The sequence below is a fragment of the Coregonus lavaretus genome (genome assembly GCF_964263955.1).
Source record: "Coregonus lavaretus genome assembly, contig: HAP1_SCAFFOLD_467, whole genome shotgun sequence".
NCBI classification, from domain to species: domain Eukaryota; kingdom Metazoa; phylum Chordata; class Actinopteri; order Salmoniformes; family Salmonidae; genus Coregonus; species Coregonus lavaretus.
Window position 1 is genome coordinate 330,741 of NW_028166388.1, and position 22,697 is coordinate 353,437.

General features: G+C 40.5%; 1 protein-coding gene and 1 long non-coding RNA gene across 9 annotated transcripts; one reads left to right on the forward strand and one right to left on the reverse strand.

Annotated features, from left to right (window-relative positions):
* Window positions 1–1,374: 1,374 nt before the first annotated feature.
* On the forward strand, window positions 1,375–19,978 carry LOC311114788 (tropomyosin alpha-1 chain; the record flags this gene model as incomplete). 5 transcript variants are annotated; one of them, XM_084190027.1, is made up of 9 exons in its annotated part: window positions 1,375–1,488; window positions 2,074–2,199; window positions 10,394–10,527; window positions 11,246–11,363; window positions 11,620–11,690; window positions 11,871–11,946; window positions 12,157–12,219; window positions 12,448–12,517; window positions 19,896–19,978. In XM_084190027.1, the coding sequence occupies 9 exons, from the start codon at window positions 1,375–1,377 to the stop codon at window positions 19,976–19,978; spliced, it is 855 nt and encodes a 284-aa protein (XP_084046153.1). The 5 variants fall into 5 exon arrangements, with proteins under 5 accessions (XP_084046153.1, XP_084046152.1, XP_084046156.1 ...); XM_084190026.1 differs by lacking the exon at window positions 19,896–19,978 and adding an exon at window positions 14,578–14,660; XM_084190030.1 differs by lacking the exons at window positions 10,394–10,527; window positions 19,896–19,978 and adding an exon at window positions 14,578–14,660 and having other exon boundaries at window positions 11,238–11,363.
* Window positions 5,550–10,031, reverse strand: LOC311114789. Of its 4 annotated transcripts, none has more exons than XR_014611145.1 (6): window positions 9,596–10,031; window positions 9,278–9,384; window positions 9,069–9,118; window positions 8,375–8,487; window positions 7,523–7,619; window positions 5,550–6,605 (listed from the first exon to the last, which is right to left on the reverse strand). It is a non-coding gene; the product is annotated as an uncharacterized lncRNA (long non-coding RNA). The 4 variants fall into 4 exon arrangements; XR_014611146.1 differs by having other exon boundaries at window positions 9,287–9,387; XR_014611147.1 differs by having other exon boundaries at window positions 9,278–9,387.
* Window positions 19,979–22,697: the final 2,719 nt, after the last annotated feature.

The window sequence follows — 22,697 nt, forward strand, 5'->3', positions numbered from 1 at the left end:
CTCTCACACACATGATATCACCTAAAGTTTAAATCAATGTTCTGTACGAATGAGTACTGTAAAGTAAAATGGACTGTAAATGTCAGTACTATACATTATTTTTTCATTATCTTCCCCATAAAAATGTATCCTAGAAATGATTTAGGTAAAAGTAAAGTTGAGGGTATAAGTTAATACCATGCAGCCAATCACAGTGTGTTTGGAGAGGTATCTGGTTCTTCCTCTACTGTTCAAGTGTGACAGCTGTGACTGACTCCCCTAGACCAGTGAACTGTCACAGAGGAAGACGGGGATTGCTGAAATGCCAAAGCACTCTTATCTTTCCCTGCGGCCAATTTGAAAGAACTCCAAGGCACTTATGAGCTACAGAGGAGTCGAGACAAGCTGGATGATATGCCACTGTTGAATACAAGGCTATCTGATGCCCCTCTTCAGATTGTGAACAATGTCTTGTGGGATTTGTTGACATGCTCCTCCCTACTGTGTTGTATCACTGACAGAACACTTCAGTACAAATAATATGACACTCCTCCCAGGGACAATCTCTTTTCACAGGGGCTTAAACACTCAGACTATATTTGTCTGCTTTACTGCTTTAATAACTGCATTATTAAAAACTTTAACTTTAATAATAGCTTATTTTGTCTCTGGAGATCAGAGTTACATGACCCCATCTCTCAGGTGTTATGGTTCATAGTGGAGACACGATTCATAATCAAGAGTGGTGGTGAATGGCTAAACTAAGTGTGGGCCTTGGCGACGCAATTATTTTAAACATGAATTTGGTCGGAGGAATGGTAACATAAAAACGATTACTATGCCATGATTTATTCCTATAAATATTACTCTCTCAAGCCTTATTTGAACTGCTGTCTTGAGCAAATGTAAGTAATCCTTCCAGAATTAAATGAGCAATTCCAGTCAAAGATCATGTTTTTGTTGTCCACCTTCACTTCCTTGTGCTTCAACTGACCCCAACTCCCCAAACTGCCTTCCCTGGCTGTAGCCTACCTCTCAGAACAGTGTTTGAAACAGGAACAGACGTCTTGGAGGGGGTGCCACCTTCTCGCCCATAACCCATATATAGTCTTATCAACGGTAAAATGTCTTGGATCAGCGAATCGCCGAGGAGAGCCATAAAAAAGACAGGACCCCCGAAAGAGAGCAGCTGGCGTCGTTTCCCCAAAAAGCATTTGGTATCCATGGGGATCCAGTAACTCCTCTGCTATAGCACATATTTGACAAGTTACAGTCGGCTCGAGCTTGCACTACATCTTCAAGTTCAGTGTGGTTCAGACGCGCGGAGCTTCTCAGGGTTTTACTCAAAGTTTGTTTTTTGTCAGTTGGTGAGGCCACCCCAACAACACAGCAGCCATGGACGCCATCAAGAAGAAGATGCAGATGCTTAAGCTAGACAAGGAGAATGCCTTGGACAGAGCTGAGGGAGCTGAGGGAGACAAAAAGGCAGCGGAGGACAAGAGCAAACAGGTCGGCATCCATAGAGAAATCGTGTTCTGTCTTATTGCGCACGGGTGCCATTGGCACTGTGCGTCAAATGTTTGGGCACGGAGTGCTTTGGAGCGTTCTCTCTCTCTCGATATTGATTAAATTAAGTCTCAGATGATGAAGAGTATGAGGATCAGTATTGATTGTTGTATTTAATCGTATTGGGAATATATTTGTTTTTGCGGCGTGACAATGTTTTATTCTTGGACTCCAGGGAGGTTTAGAAAACGTTTATTGTTTGGTCGATTAATATCACTGCGTTATGCGTGATATAGCCTTAGATTATATATTTTTTTACCATAAAACATGAATAGCGTAGTCTATTGATTAACGTATGCCACTCTAGTGTTGTGAGTGGATTGAATAAATGAAATGTAAATACTTGTCCAAAGACTAAGACGATATCACGAAGCATTTGTAAGTGTTTGCCTTTTTTCCATAACTCTTGGCTTTTGTTTTCTTCCCTTTTTTGTCTGTTTCTGGCTGTGCGTTCGCGCTCCTGTGTGTGCTTCTTTGCTGCTCATGGCACACCCCAATTGACTGATGATATTCTCCACCAACTATCAGCTTGAGGATGACCTGGTAGCGCTGCAGAAGAAGCTGAAGGGAACAGAGGATGAGTTGGACAAGTACTCTGAGTCTCTTAAGGATGCCCAGGAGAAACTTGAACTCGCTGAGAAGAAAGCCACAGATGTAAGTTTGAAGAGGCGCGTTGGCATAAACCTGTCCGGAGTGTTAGTGGGCGTCAGGGGGGCCACAAACAATCTGCTAACATTGAACCTCAACATACATATACATATAAGTTAAGATTATTTTATTATTTCAGTTCGGAATAGCCTACACAATTGTTTATGGTTAATACCTGCGTCTTCATTAAGCTAAACCATAGGCATGCCATGCGCAATATTCCACGTGTTCATGGAAACCAAATAAGACTGAGTAGACCAACTGTAGGCCTAAAAAATGTGCCTTGTGTGCCACCCTCCTCGAAGATCCAAGCAGAAGGTTAAATTTAGCTGTGTGCTTTATATGGCCAAGTTACAGCTGACAGGTTTAGGCAGTGCAACATGTGCACCCCGCAACCTGTTGGGTTAAAATGGGGGCCTGTTTAGAATTTCAGTTAAAAGTTTGGTGGAAGTTTTTGAATATTTTAAATAGCTTTAACTTAGATTTATAGGTGCCATACATTATATATTCACTCGTCAAATGAAAACGTTTACTTCTCCTTTTATTGAGAATGTTGTAGGGGACGCCAATAAATAAACGTTTGTTCTTATAGGAAACATGCATCTAGATATTTTTATTGTGTCAGTTTAGAAAGAACACCAAATGATGATGATAGTAATTATAGTAAAAAAATATTTATACAAAATTGTACAAAGAAATAAATACTTTAAGTTGCCTATACAGTGAGGGGAAAAAAGTATTTGATCCCCTGCTGATTTTACGAATGCCCACTGACAAAGAAATGATCAGTCTATAATTTTAATGGTAGGTTTATTTGAACAGTGAGAGACAGAATAACATCAAAAAAATCCTGAAAAACGCATGTCAAAAATTTTATAAATTGATTTGCATTTTAATTAGGGAAATAAGTATTTGACCCCCCCTCAATGAGAACGGTGAGGAATCAGCCCAGAACTACACGGGAGGATCTTGTCAATGATCTCAAGGCAGCTGGGACCATAGTCACCAAGAAAACAATTGGTAACACACTACGCCGTGAAGGACTGAAATCCTGCAGCGCCCGCAAGGTCCCCCTGCTCAATAAAGCACGTATACAGGGTCGTCTGAAGTTTGCCAATGAACATCTGAAGGATTCAGAGGAGAACTGGGTGAAAGTGTTGTGGTCAGATGAGACCAAAATCGAGCTCTTTGGCATCAACTTAACTCGTCGTGTTTGGAGGAGGAGGAATGCTGCCTATGACCCCAAGAACACCATCCCCACCGTCAAACATGGAGGTGGAAACATTATGCTTTGGGGGTGTTTTTCTCCTAAGGGGACAGGACAACTTCACCGCATCAAAGGGACGATGGACGGGGCCATGTACCGTCAAATCTTGGGTGAGAACCTCCTTCCCTCAGCCAGGGCATTGAAAATGGGTCGTGGATGGGTATTCCAGCATGACAATGACCCAAAACACACGGCCAAGGCAACAAAGGAGTGGCTCAAGAAGAAGGACATTAAGGTCCTGGAGTGGCCTAGCCAGTCTCCAGACCTTAATCCCATAGGAAATCTGTGGAGGGATCTGAAGGTTCGAGTTGCCAAACGTCAGCCTCGAAACCTTAATGACTTGGAGAAGATCTGCAGAGAGGAGTGGAACAAAATCCCTCCTGAGATGTGTGCAAACCTGGTGGCCAACTACAACGTCTGACCTCTGTGATTGCCAACAAGGGTTTTGCCACCAAGTACTAAGTCATGTTTTGCAGAGGGGTCAAATACTTATTTCCCTCATTAAAATGCAAATCAATTTATAACATTTTTGACATGCGTTGTTCTGGTCTCTCACTGTTCAAATAAACCTACCATTAAAATTATAGACTGATCATGTCTTTGTCAGTGGGCAAACGTACAAAATCAGCAGGGGATCAAATACTTTTTCCCCTCACTGTAGGTCTATCAATATTATGAATTGGGATAATCATGTTACTTTTGGCACCATGTATGAGATATCTTTCAAAATGAAATGAATATCTTTAAAGACATTTTAAATGTTTATTTTAAAACGTTTATTATGGGTTAAATTCCCCCTCAATAATAAATTAACAAGATGCGCAATCACAGCACCACTAGCATGAGCCTGTAAGGGGGGAGGGGCATTATAGGCTAATGGCCAATAAGTCATCATGACATAGTCATATTATCTCACTACGATACAATAAATAAAAACCTATTTAACAGAAGATTTCGGGATATTTTGAGACAATTTTGCGCAATGTGTGAAATGTGTTACTTCCGGTGTCATTTAGCGCACGTCCCAGCCTCCCCAGTAGCTGTAGAAAAAAAACACAGGGACGGGAGCAGATTTTCGCATCCCGGCATCGTTGCGCGTTTCTGGCCCGAGAACCGTTAGAAAAAGGCGTAGGCAATAGAAAATAGGCAGTAAACAAGCGAAATGGCCGGGCTAACGTCGCTGGAAGCTGTAAAAAGGAAAATAAAAACACTACAAGAGCAGGCAGACGGTGCAGAAGAGTCGGCAGAGAGGCTGCAGAAGGAACTGGGTCTGGAGAGGGATGCGAGGGATTCCGTAAGCCCTAGCTAATAATTTAAGACAATTCGTCTGCAGCATGCCTGACGACAGTATTAGTACACATTTGATCAACACGCTTGGTAGAACGATAGACAGAATATGGATGTTTTTACAGTGCAAAAAATATATAAGTTTTGTCTGTCATGTGATACGCGTAAAAGGATGAAGAAATGGGAAAGTGAGAAATGATTTAATGGTAAAACGTGCCAGGCAGGCTCCAAAATAAACACATTAGCCAAGGCTGCTGCAGTTTCAGCATGCTCCAGTCTAGTCGATCATACACTATCATCCTATGCCTCCTGTAGCTACATCTATTTACATAGTACACTGTAAACCCTAATAAGTTCACATAACTCAAAAATTATTTTGTAACAGATTACACAAAAATATTTTAGTGATGTTTTTAAATGTTTTAAGTTTACATAAAATAAAAATTATATTTACAGTTGCCTTAAATTATCTCAATGTTATCTTATAAATATTGATATTCCTCAACTTATAATTAGGGAGTAATTCACTCAAAATTTTCAATATTTTTCAACTCATATAATGTGGGAAATACACTCAAAATTTTCAATATTTTTCAACTCATATAATGTGGGAAATACACTCAAAATATTAAATATTCTTCAACTCATAAATGTGGGAAATACACTCAAAATATTAAATATTCTTCAACTCATAATGTGGGACATGCAAACAAAATTAATTCTAAACTGAAATACTGATGTCGGTCCATTACACAATTATAATCAGCGAATAATGTTAGAAAACATGAAAGTGACACCACAGTGACAATTTAACTTTTTTTTTTATTCAACACAATGTGCTTTTAAAAAGGCACGAATCAAAAGGAGCTCAGTCAAAACAAAGTGCTTGTCATAAATTAAAACAAAAAAGGAAAAGGAAATGACTCCATAAAAACAAAATGTGTTTTAAAGTACATTAAGTGTTAATAGTTCCATATTCTGATAGTGGTCATTGCTACAGAGGGTAGATTCAGTATTTTGGGTCTCCATATCACACTATTCAGTAAACATTATGATAAAAACTCACAAAGGCTTCATGATAAAATTCAATAAGATTCTAATTATAATCCATCCTCAACAGCAATGACAACTATTAGAATGTGGAGCCATTTAAAACGTTTTGGCACTTACTGTACCTTGAAGGCTGCAACTCACTTTTTTTAAATAAAACATTCAAATAAAAGTACTGGTTTCTACTGTGCCGTACTTCAACTGGCAACATCAAGGTAAGCATTAGGTCACACAACATTAAACATGTATAGTGCATGAATTCAACAGTCGTTTCCCACAAGTACAGTACAAAAACTTGGGCTTGGCAATACGTCAATGTTGTGATATTTATCTATTAACAATCAATGTATTAAATCTGAGGTAGAAGAGGCAAACAGTGTAACATATTAAACATGAGGTAGAAGAGGCAAATTATTACATTTGTAAAGAGGGGAAAAAAACTAAAAACATCCTCAATACTCAGCTCAACAAATAGTCCATTCTGAGTGATTCACTCATTGAACAAATCATTCTTCAGTGTCAGTAGACGGCCTTTCAGTGGTTTGTTGTCCTCAAGACACATCACAACTTTTTGGATAAATGTGAATGTAAGCTCAAGATTCTTTGGGTACTGTAGGTCTAGTGCATAGACATACCCAAAGAGCAGGAGAAATGAGTCAGCCAGGTTTGTGGGACCACTCACAAGTATTTCATCTTCCACGACAATACAGATGCTCTCAGGGCTGAAGAGGGCCGCATCAGTAGTATCATCAGTGACAACTGTCAGGAGAGCCACCGGAGTGTCAGTGAGGTCTGGACCATCTGCTGACTATAAAACACAAATAATACAAAAATGAGTTCAGCCCCTCAAGGATACAAATCATGCTAATGATGTCTAGACATTACGGTCACTTTGCACTTAGACTGCAACTAAGCTACATGTTTAAACTATTTTCTTTACACATGCTTATTATTTTATGTTAGTTTCACACCTACCTGTAAGCATACTTTTTGTTTAGTGGAATTCTTTATACTTACCTTTTCATTTATGTAATTTCTACATGTCAGTTTGCAGAATAACAACTCAAGGAAACTTCATAAACAGGTTCTGGGGGCTATTCCAGAAAGGAGGTTCAACAAACTGAGCCTAACCCTGAACTCAGAGTTGACTTACCCCGTGAAGTGAAACTGAGTTTTCAGTTACAGAACAGCTGATCTGAGTTAGGTAAGTTGACTCAGAGTACGTTAACTCGGAGTTGAGCTTGTGCCTGACGACTAGTAAAAAGCCATCATCAATGGAGCTCCGATACGGTTATTCACCATGGCAACGGGAGAAAACAGGAAGCAGACATTTTCTGGCTGCGGCTGTTATATAAATCACTGACAGAGTTTCAGATGCAGTCGTCTTTTCATTTTGAATTTAACATCACTTTATTTTATATTAGCCTTTAAGGAAGTGGTTGAATGTTGTTCAATGTTTTATTTTAGGCTATTTTGTTTTATTTAAAATCGGCTGAAAATGAAATATAAAAACATTTTATCTCATACTCAATGCGGCGACAAACTAGAAACACGGACTTTGAAATTACGTTGTTGGAAAAAATACAATTGGCTATACTGATGGTTTTCACATAACCTGCTTTCTGGAATGCCCCTCTGGTTCTCCTAGAGTTCTTTGAGTGATGTCATGTTTAAGCTGACTGAATAGCTAAGCAAAGGGATTGATAGTGAGGCCAGTACACTTACATTACAGGTCCTGAAAAACTTGGGAGGCATCTTCACGCAGGTACACAGGAAGTGCACGAAGGACGAGGGCCCGTCTCATATTTACATCACGTTGTTCCTACATGGACAAAAAATATCCATTACAATAATAATTACACAAATATCAAAAACATTCATTGTACACTAATTATAGTAAAAATGAAAATGTTAAAAGATAAGCAAGTTAGTTATTAACAAGCAAAGCATCAAAGTTGTGTGCTTATAGATCTGCTATTTCTGTTGTTGTTCTTTGTATTTAACAAAGTATTAATAAAGGGTTCAAGTGATCAACTGTTGACCCCACAGTTGAGATAAAAACATTTAGAGAAATAGCAAAAGAATGACTGTGGAAACACATAAAATAAAACCAATTATTAGTGTAACCCTCTCACCAGGCTCGAATTTGACTCTCACGATATTACCTTATTTAGAATATCTGAACAGCATGGGATATTAGGTGAGAAGGACATCTCCAATAAGAATCCCTATTGTAAACTTGCTAGGGTGAATGACAAATAGGGTATTAACTTCAGATAGAATGATTATAGACTTGGTTATTGTTGTAAGGATATGCTTTCCCATGCATTAAATGAAACTGAAACAGTAAATGACTCCACCAATACAACAGACATAAGGTTCAGGATCTATATTAATCAAATGTTCAATGTATCACATCAAAAGAAATACAAATTATAAACCCCAATGATTTTTCCACAACCCCATGTCCAAATTATTTGCAAGCTTGCTTAAACCCTGGGCGCGCGTTGGAGCTCATAAAAAAAATGACGACATACATAAAGTCCCGAAGTCCACCCCACATTTGTAGTTACTCACTACTTGTAGATAATGCCTCAGCAAAATATAGTAGTTCCGTGCAGGTGTCCTCACAAGATCCACCGCGAACACAGCTATCAATGCAGCCAGTACTCGGTAGCAGCAACAGACATCTGTTGGAAACCCGAACTGATCGTCACAAGCAATTCTCTCCAAGTCTTGCACGATGCTAGGCTAACCTCTAGGATGTCGAATGTCGCGAATGTCTCCACAATGCGACGGCAGCTTCAGTCTCCACTTGGTCTTTCTTAACTAAATAATAAACACTCTCTTATAGAAATAAAATCAGGATTTCCCTTAAAAAAACTCTGCTTTTCTCTCTTTATCGTTTCCTTTGGTCGTTTTTCCTTCACCAACCCCACTAACGTCTCTCCTCTCCCTTCTTTCAACTTTTCCCTCCCTTTTCTTTCCCGGCAACCAGTCCACTCTCCCATTGGCCACAACTTAACAAGTTAGCTCATTGGTCAAAACTTTAAGGAGATACGTGGGAAATTTAAACTTAAAAGTAAACCAACCTATTCACTTGTACATTTTTTAAAAACATTGCTTCAAAAGAAATGCATTAATGACATTACAAATCAGGAGCTATTCGATCACCTTTTAAATCTAATACCAATGAATTATAACAAATACACTCTATACTTGGTTTTAGCAATGTATTACATTAGTAACACTATTTCATAATACATCCTACCTGAACTGTTAAAAGGATTTCGAGATGATCTCACAACCACACACTTGAGCCTAGGAAGAAATACACAGGCCTGGTAAGCATAATGATAACACACTCACATTATGTTGTTTAGCATTGTTCGTTTCACGCTAGCACACACGTACACACAGCTCGATAACGTAAAATATTTACTGTGTAAGGCAGACACTTATTGAAATAAGTATAATCACAGTACGCACTTGCATTACCGGCGAACAGCGAAAACTCATGGACCTTCCTCCACCGTCAATGTCCCGGGCAAACATGCATTATGGGAAATGTAGTTCATCCAGGAAACCTGCTGATAATGTTACACCGTTGTAAGATGAAGTAACGTAACGTATTTAGCACATATTTAACAACTTCTAAAGTTACAATTACTTGGATTTTTACACTATTTACAACAAATATTCACTGTGCACATTGTACAAATGTATTCCCAGTTCCACATTTAAGACTATCGAAATTCAATTGAAAAAAAAAAATGAAAAAAAAACAGAGTTACTTACCAAATCAGAGGTGATGATAAGATGGCGCTTAAGAAAACGAGGGCAATAAGACTAATGATAAAAACGGAGGTGGTGGTGGTTTCAAGCGGGCAGCATAAAAGTGCGCATTGCAAACAAATTAAAACAAATTAAACTGTGTTCCACATCCACACGGGCGGCCCAAACAACCCCGCATCTCGGCAAATTCAAGATGGCTGACTCAGCTTTCCTGAGGGAGAGATGACCCACCCACCAGAACGTCATGACGTCGATAACGTCATGACACTTCCTAAACTTTTTGAGCGTTCCACACAAATTACCTATAAAATATTGAGCGCTCTTCAATTAAAGTGGCATAAATCTCAACAGAGCTCAACACTTTATAGTTTGGTCAACTGCATAACGACATTTGACTGTTATGACCTTATTACTTATGAGCTAGTACAACTGTTTGGGAATACAGTGTAGGCATCTTATTATGTTTATATTGGTCAGTGCCATTCCAAACATACCAATCAGGCCTATATAAAATGTATAGTTTATAAAATCTTGTTTATGTAATGTTATATATAATGCTGGAGTTTAGGATGGAATTACAGCATGGTCTGGGCCCTTATCCCTTTCCCTCACATTTAAATCTTAGTCCCCTATAGTGTTAAGAAACCCCCCACAGAGGTGTCCAAAAGTGACCCCCAACCTCCTCCATTACACTACACATCTCTCCAGATACTGTATCTGGTGTGCATTATGTAAGAAAGTGTGACTGTTTGAGTGTGCAACAGGTTGACATTGTGGTTTCTCCATGTTGTGCTCTCTTAGGCTGAGGCTGATGTAGCTTCCCTGAACAGACGTATCCAGCTGGTTGAGGAGGAGTTGGATCGTGCTCAAGAGCGTCTGGCCACAGCTCTGACGAAGCTGGAGGAGGCTGAGAAGGCTGCTGATGAGAGCGAGAGGTGGGCAGCAGCACTCAGAGACTCAGACTCTGTATCATACAGTACACTCTTAGAAAAAAAGGTGCTATCTAGAACCAAAAAGGGTTATTTGGCTGTCCCCATAGGAGAACCCTTTGAAGAACCCCTTTTGGATTCCAAGTAGAACCCTTTCCACAGAGGGATCTACATGGAACCCAAAATAGTTCTACATGGAACCAAAAAGGGTTTTACCTGGAACCAAAAAGGGCTGTCCTATGGGGACAGCCGCAGAACCCTTTTGGAACAATTATTTCTAAGAGTGTAGACACAGACATCATCAGACCCGTCAGTCTCAGTCTCAAACACAGTCATCAACACCAAACGCATATAGATGACATGCAGACATCAATCCACATGACCACAGTAATATCATTCCACTCTTAAAATTGTTCAGTTAATGATGTGTTATAAAGATTTTGTAGAATTTCCGGCAGTAGTTTTAGAGTGCTCCCGAGCAAAAACAGGTCCTTGAAAATTGTGCACAATTGTGTACAACGACATCCATTTCATATGATATGTTGCATCCTGCAAAAAAAAAAAAACATCTGCAATTCGTTATGATATAGTATGTTATGAATTCCAATTCGTACAATATGTGACACATTTGTAAGTGCTTAAGATCCCGTTCAATCTCTTCAGACAACTTGCAATGTCCTCCTATTCCTGACATATGTTCCCCCCTGTCTGTTCCTTCATCCAGAGGCATGAAGGTAATTGAAAACAGGGCATCGAAGGATGAAGAGAAGATGGAGCTACAGGAGATCCAGCTGAAGGAGGCCAAGCACATCGCTGAGGAGGCTGACAGGAAATACGAGGAGGTGAGTTTCCTTACATTCCTTAGGCTGCTACTTTATTATATTGGCTACTTCTGAGGTCCTCGTGTGTGTGTGTGTGTGTGTGTGTGTGTGTGTGTGTGTGTGTGTGTGTGTGTGTGTGTGTGTGTGCATGAGAGCGTGCGTGTGTGGGAAACTGACAGCATATAGACCTGTACATAAAACTAAACATAGAACATTTTGATTGCTTGGTGCACCAATGTGGTATACTGATGTGTTGTCCTATTATGGGTGAAAACAGGTCGCCCGTAAGCTGGTCATCATTGAGAGTGATCTGGAACGTACAGAGGAGCGCGCTGAGCTGTCAGAAGGGTAAGAACTTTGGAACCAGCCACAAAATACAGCACAATTTACTGCTTTGGAGACAACCTACTGTTACTCTTTATTATTACGCTTATTACCCTGTTATAACTCCTGTTTCTCCCTCCCGTCGGTCCTCCTCTGGCATTTGTTCCTTCCCCTCTGTTCCTTCAACCATACCTAAAACACCAGCAAATGCTCTGAGCTAGAGGAAGAGTTGAAGACAGTCACAAACAACCTGAAGTCTCTTGAGGCTCAGGCAGAGAAGGTAGGTGTCTGTTTAGACAGGTGTATGTCTTCTCAGGTTGTTGCAGTCAGGGGTTATATCCCCATTGCCTGCTAGTATAGCCATAGAGATAAAGTGAGGTAACTCTATTGAGTAGGCCCACTCATTTCTGCCTGTTATCCATTGAACCAGTTAATGTCGGTAGCGTTGTGATGATGGCTCTCTGACCTGCGCTCCACTATGTCACTACAGTACTCACAGAAGGAGGACAAGTACGAGGAGGAGATCAAGGTTCTCACAGACAAACTAAAGGAGGTGAGTTCCCTTTAGCGTAGCATATTAGCCCCTGTTTCCTATTCACTTTACCAAGTGGGACATTAGCGTTAGCATGTTAGCCACTGGATCTTCGATAAAGTAAGACCATAGAAAGGGTGGAGGACACTAGACATTGTATTATATATCTATATCTATGTTGGAACATATGTTTTGGTGTGATGAGGATGGGAGACATTCATCACATCTTGTCTGCCTCTTGTGCTACAGGCTGAGACCCGTGCTGAGTTCGCTGAGAGGTCCGTGGCCAAGCTTGAGAAGACCATTGATGATCTGGAGGGTATGGACCTTTTCTTTTATTTCATATATTGTGAAGCATTTTCTATGTGAAAATCTGAGGTGTTGTATAGTAAAACAGAACATATGTGACAGACCGGCTCGATTCGGTCTTATGTAGCAAAATTTGAAATAGTGTTTTTTACATTGGATAAATGTGGAGAATCAGGCCTCCTGAGTGGCGCAGCGGTCTAAGGCGTTGCAGTGCTTGAGGCGTCACTACAGATCCGGGTTCGATACCGGGCTGTGTCGCAGCCGGCCGCAACCTGGAGAACCCATGAGGTGACGCACAATTGGCCCAGCGTCGTCCGGGTTAGGGGAGGGTTTGGCCGGCCAGGATGTCCTTATCCCATCGCACTCTAGCAACTACTATGGCGGACCGGGCACATGCACGCTGACACGGTTGTCAGTTGTACAGTGTTTCCTCCGACACATTGGTCTAAGGCACTGCATCGCAGTGCTAGCTGTACCACTAGAGATCCTGGTTCGAATCTAGGCTCTGTCGTAGCTGGCCGTGACCGGGAGACCCATGGGGCGGCGCACAATTGGCCCAGCGTCGTCCAGGGTAGGGGAGGGAATGGCCGGCAGGGATGTAACTCAGTTGGTAGAGCATGGCGTTTGCAATGCCAGGGTTGTGGGTTCAATTCCCACGGGGGGCCAGTATGAAAAAATTTATAATAATAATGTATGCACTCACTAACTGTAAGTCGCTCTGGATAAGAGCGTCTGCTAAATGACTAAAATATAAAAATGTAAAAATGTGCAGCTGGCTTCCGGGTTAAGCGGGCACTGTGTCAGGAAGCAGTGCGGCTCGGTTGGGTTGTGTTTCGGAGGAGGCAAGATTCTCGACCCTCGCCTCTCCCGTGTCTGTATGGGAGTTGCAGCGATGGGACAAGACTGTAACTACCAATTGGATACCATGAAATTGGGGAGAAAAAGGGGGTAAAATACCCCCCCACCAAAAAAAAAAAAAAAAAAAACATTGGCTTCCGGGTTAAGCGAGCAGTGTGTCAAGAAGCAATGCGGCTTGGCAGGATTGTGTTTCGGAGGACGCATGGCTCTCGACCTTCGCCTCTCCCGAGTCTGTACGGGAGTTGCAGCGATGGGACAAGAGTGTAACTACCAATTTTGGATAAAAAAGAAACAGAATAGAGCTAAGCACAGGCAAAACCCTAGAGGAAAACCTGGTTCAGTCTGCTTTCCAACAGACACTGGGAGACAAATTCACCTTTCAGCAGGACAATAACCTAAAACACAAGGCCAAATATACACTGGAATTACTTACCAAGATGACATTTAATGTTCCTGAGTGGCCTAGTTACAGTTTTGACTTAAATCGGCTTGAAAATCTATGGCAAGACTGGAAAATGGCTGTCTAGCAATGATCAACAACCAAGACAAGAGCTTGAAGAATTTTTAAAAGAGTAATGTGCAAATATTGTCAAGTCTAACCTTTCATCACCTCCTCTGTGTTGTCATCAGATACTGTATCTACATTCTGCACAGTCAGCTCTGTGCTGGGCAGACTAGGCCAGTGCCATGGCTGACACACAGTCAGTGTTTGTTAGGCTAATGCAGGCCAGGGAAAGACATTTCTCATGCTGCTGTTGGTGTGACTGTGTTACTGTAGCTGTGGAAAGACAAAGCATTCACAATGGAGCTCTATATCATTTGGGTGGAGACCATGTTGTCATTTCCTTCTGGAAAAGAAAGCAGCTACACACTATGTCACTCCGATGTAATATATGTCTTAATTAGATACAAACATTTCGACAGCAAGGTGCCTTCATCAGGGTTTCAGTTAGTAATTTCCTGCTTGGTCTAAACAATCTAACAGGGCATTAGTGGCCTGTGCACATCCTATTTTTACCCTATTATTTTTTGGTTTGACATTGTATTTTATTTCGTTCAGTTCTGTTCTCGGACAATCCTTTGTTTTTTCCTACCTTTTCACCTCCTTTCTTTGCTCTGTCTATCATCTGTTGCTGTCCCCACCCTTCATTATCACCCCATCGATGTGTTCTCTTCCACTCCTCTCCTCCTCCTCCACTCCACCCATAATAGATGAGTTGTATGCACAGAAACTGAAGTACAAGGCCATCAGCGAGGAACTGGACCACGCCCTCAACGACATGACCTCCATGTAATCTATCACCTGCTTGTGTCTGCTTGTGTGTTGTGCATAGGCCCCACCCACTCACCATTTTACTGCTACTCCCTCTAGTAGCAAATGTTTTGTCTGTTTCATCTGTTTGGATTTTTCCGCTCACATTTTAGTTTCAGTGCCTACTAATACCAACTCACTTTACGCTTCTGCCATGCAACAGCAAATAGCTCTTGCCTTTGTAGTTTGCTAGTGCCTTTTTAGTTAGATTCTATATAGTTTTCTCAACCTAACACGCATTGTACAATTAAAGTTGTACAATCACAATCCCTTTTTGTAAGCTTTTAGAAACATCTAAATTGACCCCCCAGAATAGTGTACCTCTCAACCCTTTTTGAGTACCTGGCTCTGCTTTCTCTTCTGTATGCTGTGGTTTCCATCCTGCATGTCATATCAGTCACCTGCCTTTCTATTATTTGTCCCTCCAACACGTTATGTTTCTCCCCTCATTCTTTTCCAGTTAAATTGTTTACATCATCTCACAACCATCACAGACGCCACCCGCTGGTTGAGAGGCCTCTCTCTACTACAACTATATGGCAGTATCGCCCAACATCCTGTCCCCTATGTCTCCACGTCTCTTCTTTACCACAGCACCGCCGTGCGTTGGGCCTCTGCTGCCGCTGCCGTCCTATAGACCATCTTTTGTACAGAACCCTGACTCATTTGGCTTTCTGTAAAATAAACTTTCCATCCATCCATGTCAGCCATCCTTACCCTTCTACTCTGTAGTTCTTAATTTCATTTCCTGTCTTTAAATGTTTCTCTGTGTTTAATTTATTATTGAGCAGCTTTGAATAAAACCGAAAGCTCCTCTTCACAAACCTATGTTTTTCTGTTTTTGATTAGACTTTGGTTGGCATTATGGTACTATGGTAGTAGTATTAGCTAAACATGTGCTTACATTTGGACAAAAGCACATCCACAGAGCTTCTTCTTTAAAAAAAAGTATCAAAATGTTTATTGACAGGGATAGACAAGAAATTAAGAGGGAGAGTGATAGATAAATATATTGTGTAGAAGTGCAGTGGGACAGGGATTTGACCCCACTCAGGCAGTGGATTGTAGAAGTCCAGAGGGCGGCGGCCATAACCTCTCGAACAACCTCAGGCATGCTTTCAACTTCTTTAACCAGTTGAGTTCAATTACATGGATTGATCAGCTTAATATTGCAGATAGATTGTAACTTCCATCAATGTAATTGTCTGCATCACTTCCAATCCCCCATGTTTTTATGTATATATATATATATATATATATATATATAGTGGGGAGAACAAGTATTTGATACACTGCCGATTTTGCAGGTTTTCCTACTTACAAAGCATGTAGAGGTCTGTAATTTTTATCATAGGTACACTTCAACTGTGAGAGACGGAATCTAAAACAAAAATCCAGAAAATCACATTGTATGATTTTTAAGTAATTAATTTGCATTTTATTGCATTACATAAGTATTTGATCACCTACCAACCAGTAAGAATTCCGGCTCTCACAGACCTGTTAGTTTTTCTTTAAGAAGCCCTCCTGTTCTCCACTCATTACCTGTATTAACTGCACCTGTTTGAACTCGTTACCTGTATAAAAGACACCTGTCCACACACTCAATCGAACAGACTCCAACCTCTCCACAATGGCCAAGACCAGAGAGCTGTGTAAGGACATCAGGGATAAAATTGTAGACCTGCACAAGGCTGGGATGGGCTACAGGACAATAGGCAAGCAGCTTGGTGAGAAGGCAACAACTGTTGGCGCAATTATTAGAAAATGGAAGAAGTTCAAGATGACGGTCAATTTTCCTCGGTCTGGGGCTCCATGCAAGATCTCACCTCGTGGGGCATCAATGATCATGAGGAAGGTGAGGGATCAGCCCAGAACTACATGGCAGGACCTGGTCAATGACCTGAAGAGAGCTGGGACCACAGTCTCAAAGAAAACCATTAGTAACACACTACGCAGTCATGGATTAAAATTCTGCAGCGCACGCAAGGTCCCCCTGCTCAAGCCAGCGCATGTCCAGGCCCGTCTGAAGTTTGCCAATGACCATCTGGATGATCCAGAGGAGGAATGGGAGAAGGTCATGTGGTCTGATGAGACAAAAATAGAGCTTTTTGGTCTAAACTCCACTCGCCGTGTTTGGAGGAAGAAGAAGGATGAGTACAACCCCAAGAACACCATCCCAACCGTGAAGCATGGAGGTGGAAACATCATTCTTTGGGGATGCTTTTCTGCAAAGGGGACAGGACGACTGCACCGTATTGAGGGGAGGATGGATGGGGCCATGTATCGCGAGATCTTGGCCAACAACCTCCTTCCCTCAGTAAGAGCATTGAAGATGGGTCGTGGCTGGGTCTTCCAGCATGACAACGACCCGAAACACACAGCCAGGGCAACTAAGGAGTGGCTCCGTAAGAAGCATCTCAAGGTCCTGGAGTGGCCTAGCCAGTCTCCAAACCTGAACCCAATAGAAAATCCCTGTACTTATTTCCCTCATTAAAATGCAAATCAATTTATAACATTTTTGACATGCGTTTTTCTGGATTTTTTTGTTGTTATTCTGTCTCTCACTGTTCAAATAAACCTACCATTAAAATTATAGACTGATCATTTCTTTGTCAGTGGGCAAACGTACAAAATCAGCAAAGGATCAAATACTTTTTTTCCCTCACTGTAGAATGACACAAGTCTCTATCTTTCTGTCCTAACACACTTTCTTCTCTCTATTCTTTTCTATTTTCTCTTAACCTGCTTTCTGACTGCAAAGACCCTCTGTACCGGCAGCTTGAGAAAAACCGTCTTCTTTCCAATGAACTGAGAGTGGTGTTAAATCAGGATTAAACTATTACTGGATGTGTTGTGAATTTAGCACTGTGCTCAATAAATAAAAAAAACAAGGCGCTCTTCCTTTGTGGTGCAAAATTTAAATGCTTTTATTGTCTTGGCATGTCATTGGCCATAGACATTTGTCTGATGCTGTGATGGAAATATAGGCTAATGTGTGTCTCTGACACAAACCTAAGAGTTAGGCAAAGACCAAAATAAATAAATACTGGATAATATTTATCAGGAAGAAATAATTGGACTGTAGTTAATGCGGAGCATCAGATAAATTAAATGCATGTTCACATAATGAAATGCATGCTCACATTGCAGGTAAAGAGGGCAGGTTTCACAGACTTACAGATGGATTTAAGAGTAGGCCTATTTTAGTTTAGTTAACCAACATCTGGAATTGTTATTTAATAAACAGCAATTCGATTTAGATAACATAAACTGGATCACTGTCTATACAGTAGGGGAAAAAATTATTTAGTCAGCCACCAATTGTGCAAGTTCTCCCACTTAAAAAGATGAGAGAGGCCTGTAATTTTCATCATAGGTACACGTCAACTATGACAGACAAATAAAAAAATAAAAAATCCATTGTAGGATTTTTAATGAATTTATTTGCAAATTATGGTGGAAAATAAGTATTTGGTCACCTACAAACAAGCAAGATTTCTGGCTCTCACAGACCTGTAACTTCTTCTTTAAGAGGCTCCTCTGTCCTCCACTCGTTACCTGTATTAATGGCACCTGTTTGAACTTGTTATCAGTATAAAAGACACCTGTCCACAACCTCAAACAGTCACACTCCAAACTCCACTATGGCCAAGACCAAAGAGCTGTCAAAGGACACCAGAAACAACATTGTAGACCTGCACCAGGCTGGGAAGACTGAATCTGCAATAGGTAAGCAGCTTGGTTTGAAGAAATCAACTGTGGGAGCAATTATTAGGAAATGGAAGACATACAAGACCACTGATAATCTCCCTCGATCTGGGGCTCCACGCAAGATCTCACCCCGTGGGGTCAAAATGATCACAAGAACGGTGAGCAAAAATCCCAGAACCACACGGTGGGACCTAGTGAATGACCTGCAGAGAGCTGGGACCAAAGTAACAAAGCCTACCATCAGTAACACACTACGCCGCCAGGGACTCAAATCCTGCAGTGCCAGATGTGTCCCCCTGCTTAAGCCAGTACATGTCCAGGCCCGTCTGAAGTTTGCTAGAGTGCATTTGGATGATCCAGAAGAGGATTGGGAGAATGTCATATGGTCAGATGAAACCAAAATAGAACTTTTTGGTAAAAACTCAACTCGTCGTGTTTGGAGGACAAAGAATGCTGAGTTACATCCAAAGAACGCCATACCTACTGTGAAGCATGGGGGTGGAAACATCATGCTTTGGGGCTGTTTTTCTGCAAAGGGACCAGGACGACTGATCCGTGTAAAGGAAAGAATGAATGGGGCCATGTATCGTGAGATTTTGAGTGAAAACCTCCTTCCATCAGCAAGGGCATTGAAGATGAAACGTGGCTGGGTCTTTCAGCATGACAATGATCCCAAACACACCGCCCGGGCAACAAAGGAGTGGCTTCATAAGTAGCATTTCAAGGTCCTGGAGTGGCCTAGCCAGTCTCCAGATCTCAACCCCATAGAAAATCTTTGGAGGGAGTTGAAAGTCCGTGTTGCCCAGCGACAGCCCCAAAACATCACTGCTCTAGAGGAGATCTGCATGGAGGAATGGGCCAAAATACCAGCAACAGTGTGTGAAAACCTTGTGAAGACTTACAGAAAACGTTTGACCTGTGTCATTGCCAACACAGGGTATATAACAAAGTATTGAGAAACTTTTTGTTATTGACCAAATACTTATTTTCCACCATCATTTGCAAATAAATTCATTAAAAATCCTACAATGGGATTTTCAGGATTTTTTTTTCTCGTTTTGTCTGTCATAGTTGACGTGTACCTATGATGAAAATTACAGGCCTCTCTCATCTTTTTAAGTGGGAGAACTTGCACAATTGGTGGCTGACTAAATACTTTTTTACCCCACTGTAAGTCTATGACTGAAAGATTGTCCATTGTACAGGAGTAATTCTGGGCATAATCTGGGTCTGTGAAACTGACCCACAATGTATGATAAGGCTTGATATGAGTGTGCATTATTACAATATCTACTGATTGTGGTTGACTAAGGATATACACAGGGACCACCTTTTACCTTTTTAGCTATAACAATCTTCATTCAATATTATTGGGTCTGTGAAACTCTTGGTTAATTAAGTCATTTCATTGTGGTCAAATGTTATAAATTGTCTGCAGGCTTCCTTTTTATGTTACACACATAGTGATGAATTTAACATGTTTCATGGTACTGTATATTGACAGACAAACTCTATCAGGCTAATGATGAGAACTTTGGCATGAGTCAAATGTTGGATCAGACACTCATGGACCTCAATATAATGTAACAACATGGTCCATCATCACACAAACCTGCACTACTCACCTGCTCTGACCTGGTCCAGCATCACACCATGATCACACCAACAGTTACCTGCCGTCGCCATGGAGGGCCCCTCCCTGCCCTCTTTGTGGAAATCTCTGGGGCTTGACTGTTTTCTCAGCTCTCAGAAGGGCTGAGAAAACAAACACAATGGACTTGAACTGGATGTTAGCTAGAAAACAAAGCAGACATAATATGGCTGAGCTGTCACTTGACTCATATACCATTTATTTTTGCATGTTAAAGTGAGATTTAGTTGACAAAATGTGCACTTGATTTATTAAAGCTATAATAATGGACAGGATCACTGTTGACTAATTAAGCCATAACCGAAGCCAAGGTTTAAAACGGGTACTTTTTTATTCTGCTTTTGTAACTTGTTCTTGAGTTATTTATTGTCCATGTTTCTTTATGTACATTCTTCATATGTATGTGCTGGTGCCTCAGTGATATACAGTACTTATATTTAAAAGAAAGTAAGCATGTGCAATATGTACACTGACATAATGTTTAGCGAGGAGGAAGGTACAGTGTGTTCATTTAATCTCAAATAGATCAACCTAGATCATTTCATGTCCAATGTCATCGCTGCGGGAATGTTTTTTTGTCAAATAGCATACATGTTTGATTTGATGGTGTCTCTTGTTCATTTTATTATGTGAATGTAATATACCATGCAAAAGTAAAACATAAATAAAAACCCACAAACATGCTGACATCTGTAATCTGTGCTATTATTTTACAGTGATTACACTTGTAGATAAGGGGTACAGTCAGAATCACAGTACACTCTCCACTAAGTCAACTGTGATTTTGTTGAAATGTATGTGACTTCTAAATGCCCTTTAGAAAGATCTGGAAACAGATGTAGAGTGTGAAGACTACACTCTAGTGTTGGTGTGATGCTGCTGCACCATGATCATTATCTCGCTCTCTTAGGCTGCGTTTACACAGGCAACCCATTTCTGACCTTTTTCCACTAATTGGTCTTTTGGCCAATTAGATCAGCTCTTTTGCCCAAAAAATCAGAAATGGGCTGCGTGTGTAAACACAGGCTAATACTACTTTCAATGCATATAATCATTATAATCAACCAATGCGGTACCTCCTTGAATCAATTAATTTAAGAAGAACCCCCCCCCCCCCCCGGATATTTCCAGGGCCATGCTTAGCCTACTATTTTTGTGTTATTTTGCTGTGATAAAGAAACTGCAAAAACCTTCTTTGGAGAAATAAAGTGTTGGTTATTATGAGGACAATTATTGCTCAAATGCCAATGTACTGACAATTTAAGCCAGGGGTGTCAAACTCATTTTAGCTCAGGGGCCACATGGAGGAAAATCTATTCCCAAGTGGGCCGGACCGGAAAAATCATGGTATATATAACTTAAAAACAACAACTTCAGATTGTTTTCTTTGTTTTAATACAATCAACATACAACATAAAGCTGGAGCCTGAGGACAGTGTGTCCAAAATAGTACAAGCACAACATCACTATTAATCATAAAACACGTCAAGTTTATTTGAAAATTCTACAGAAAAAGAACACACAAACACACAATGCCTCAGTGATTAACAGAACTGTTTCACAGATCACAGAACTATATCAGGGTGTCATTTCTCAGGCAGAAATGTAGATAAAAATAATGAAATCCTGTTCCCCAAACAAGTGCAAGAACCACAGAGTCAAGAATAGGTTAAATATACAAATAAAATAAAATCAATTAAAAACAATAGCACATCAACATAAAAACATATAAACATAAAGCTGGAGCCTGAGGACAGTGTCCAAAAGCACAACATCACTATTAATCATAAAACACCTCAAGTTATTTGAAAGTTCTGAGGACAAAGAACACACAAACACACAATGCCTCAGTGATTAACAGAACTGTTTCACAGATCACATAACTATATCAGGGTGTCATTTCTCAGGCAGAAATGTAGATAAAAATAATGAAATCCTGTTCCCCAAACAAGTGCAAGAACCACAGAGTCAAGAATAGGTTAAATATACAAATAAAATAAAATCAATTAAAAACAATAGCACATCAACATAAAAACATATAAACATAAAGCTGGAGCCTGAGGACAGTGTCCAAAAGCACAACATCACTATTAATCATAAAACACGTCAAGTTTATTTGAAAATTCTAAAGAAAAAGAACACACAAACACACAATGCCTCAGTGATTAACAGAACTGTTTCACAGATCACATAACTATATCAGGGTGTCATTTCTCAGGCAGAAATGTAGATAAAAATAATGAAATCCTGTTCCCCAAACAAGTGCAAGAACCACAGAGTCAAGAATAGGTTAAATATACAAATAAAATAAAATCAATTAAAAACAATAGCACATCAACATAAAAACATATAAACATAAATCTGAAAGCGTTGCTCAAACTCCCGTAACAGTCCCGTTATTTTATATTTGAACCGCTTCATGTCTGCCACATGTTGGGTCGCGCACACATTTTTCAGACAGGGGAAGTGAGCTGCATCACCACCGGCAAGTTGCGTCTCCCACAATGACAGCTTCAACTTGAAAGAACGTATGCTGTCATAATACTGCGTGACAACTTTGTTGCGCCCTTGCAGCTGTTTGTTCAAGTTATTCAGGTGCTCTGTAACATCCACCATAAATGCAAGGTCCTGCATCCATTCTGCGGAATGAAATTC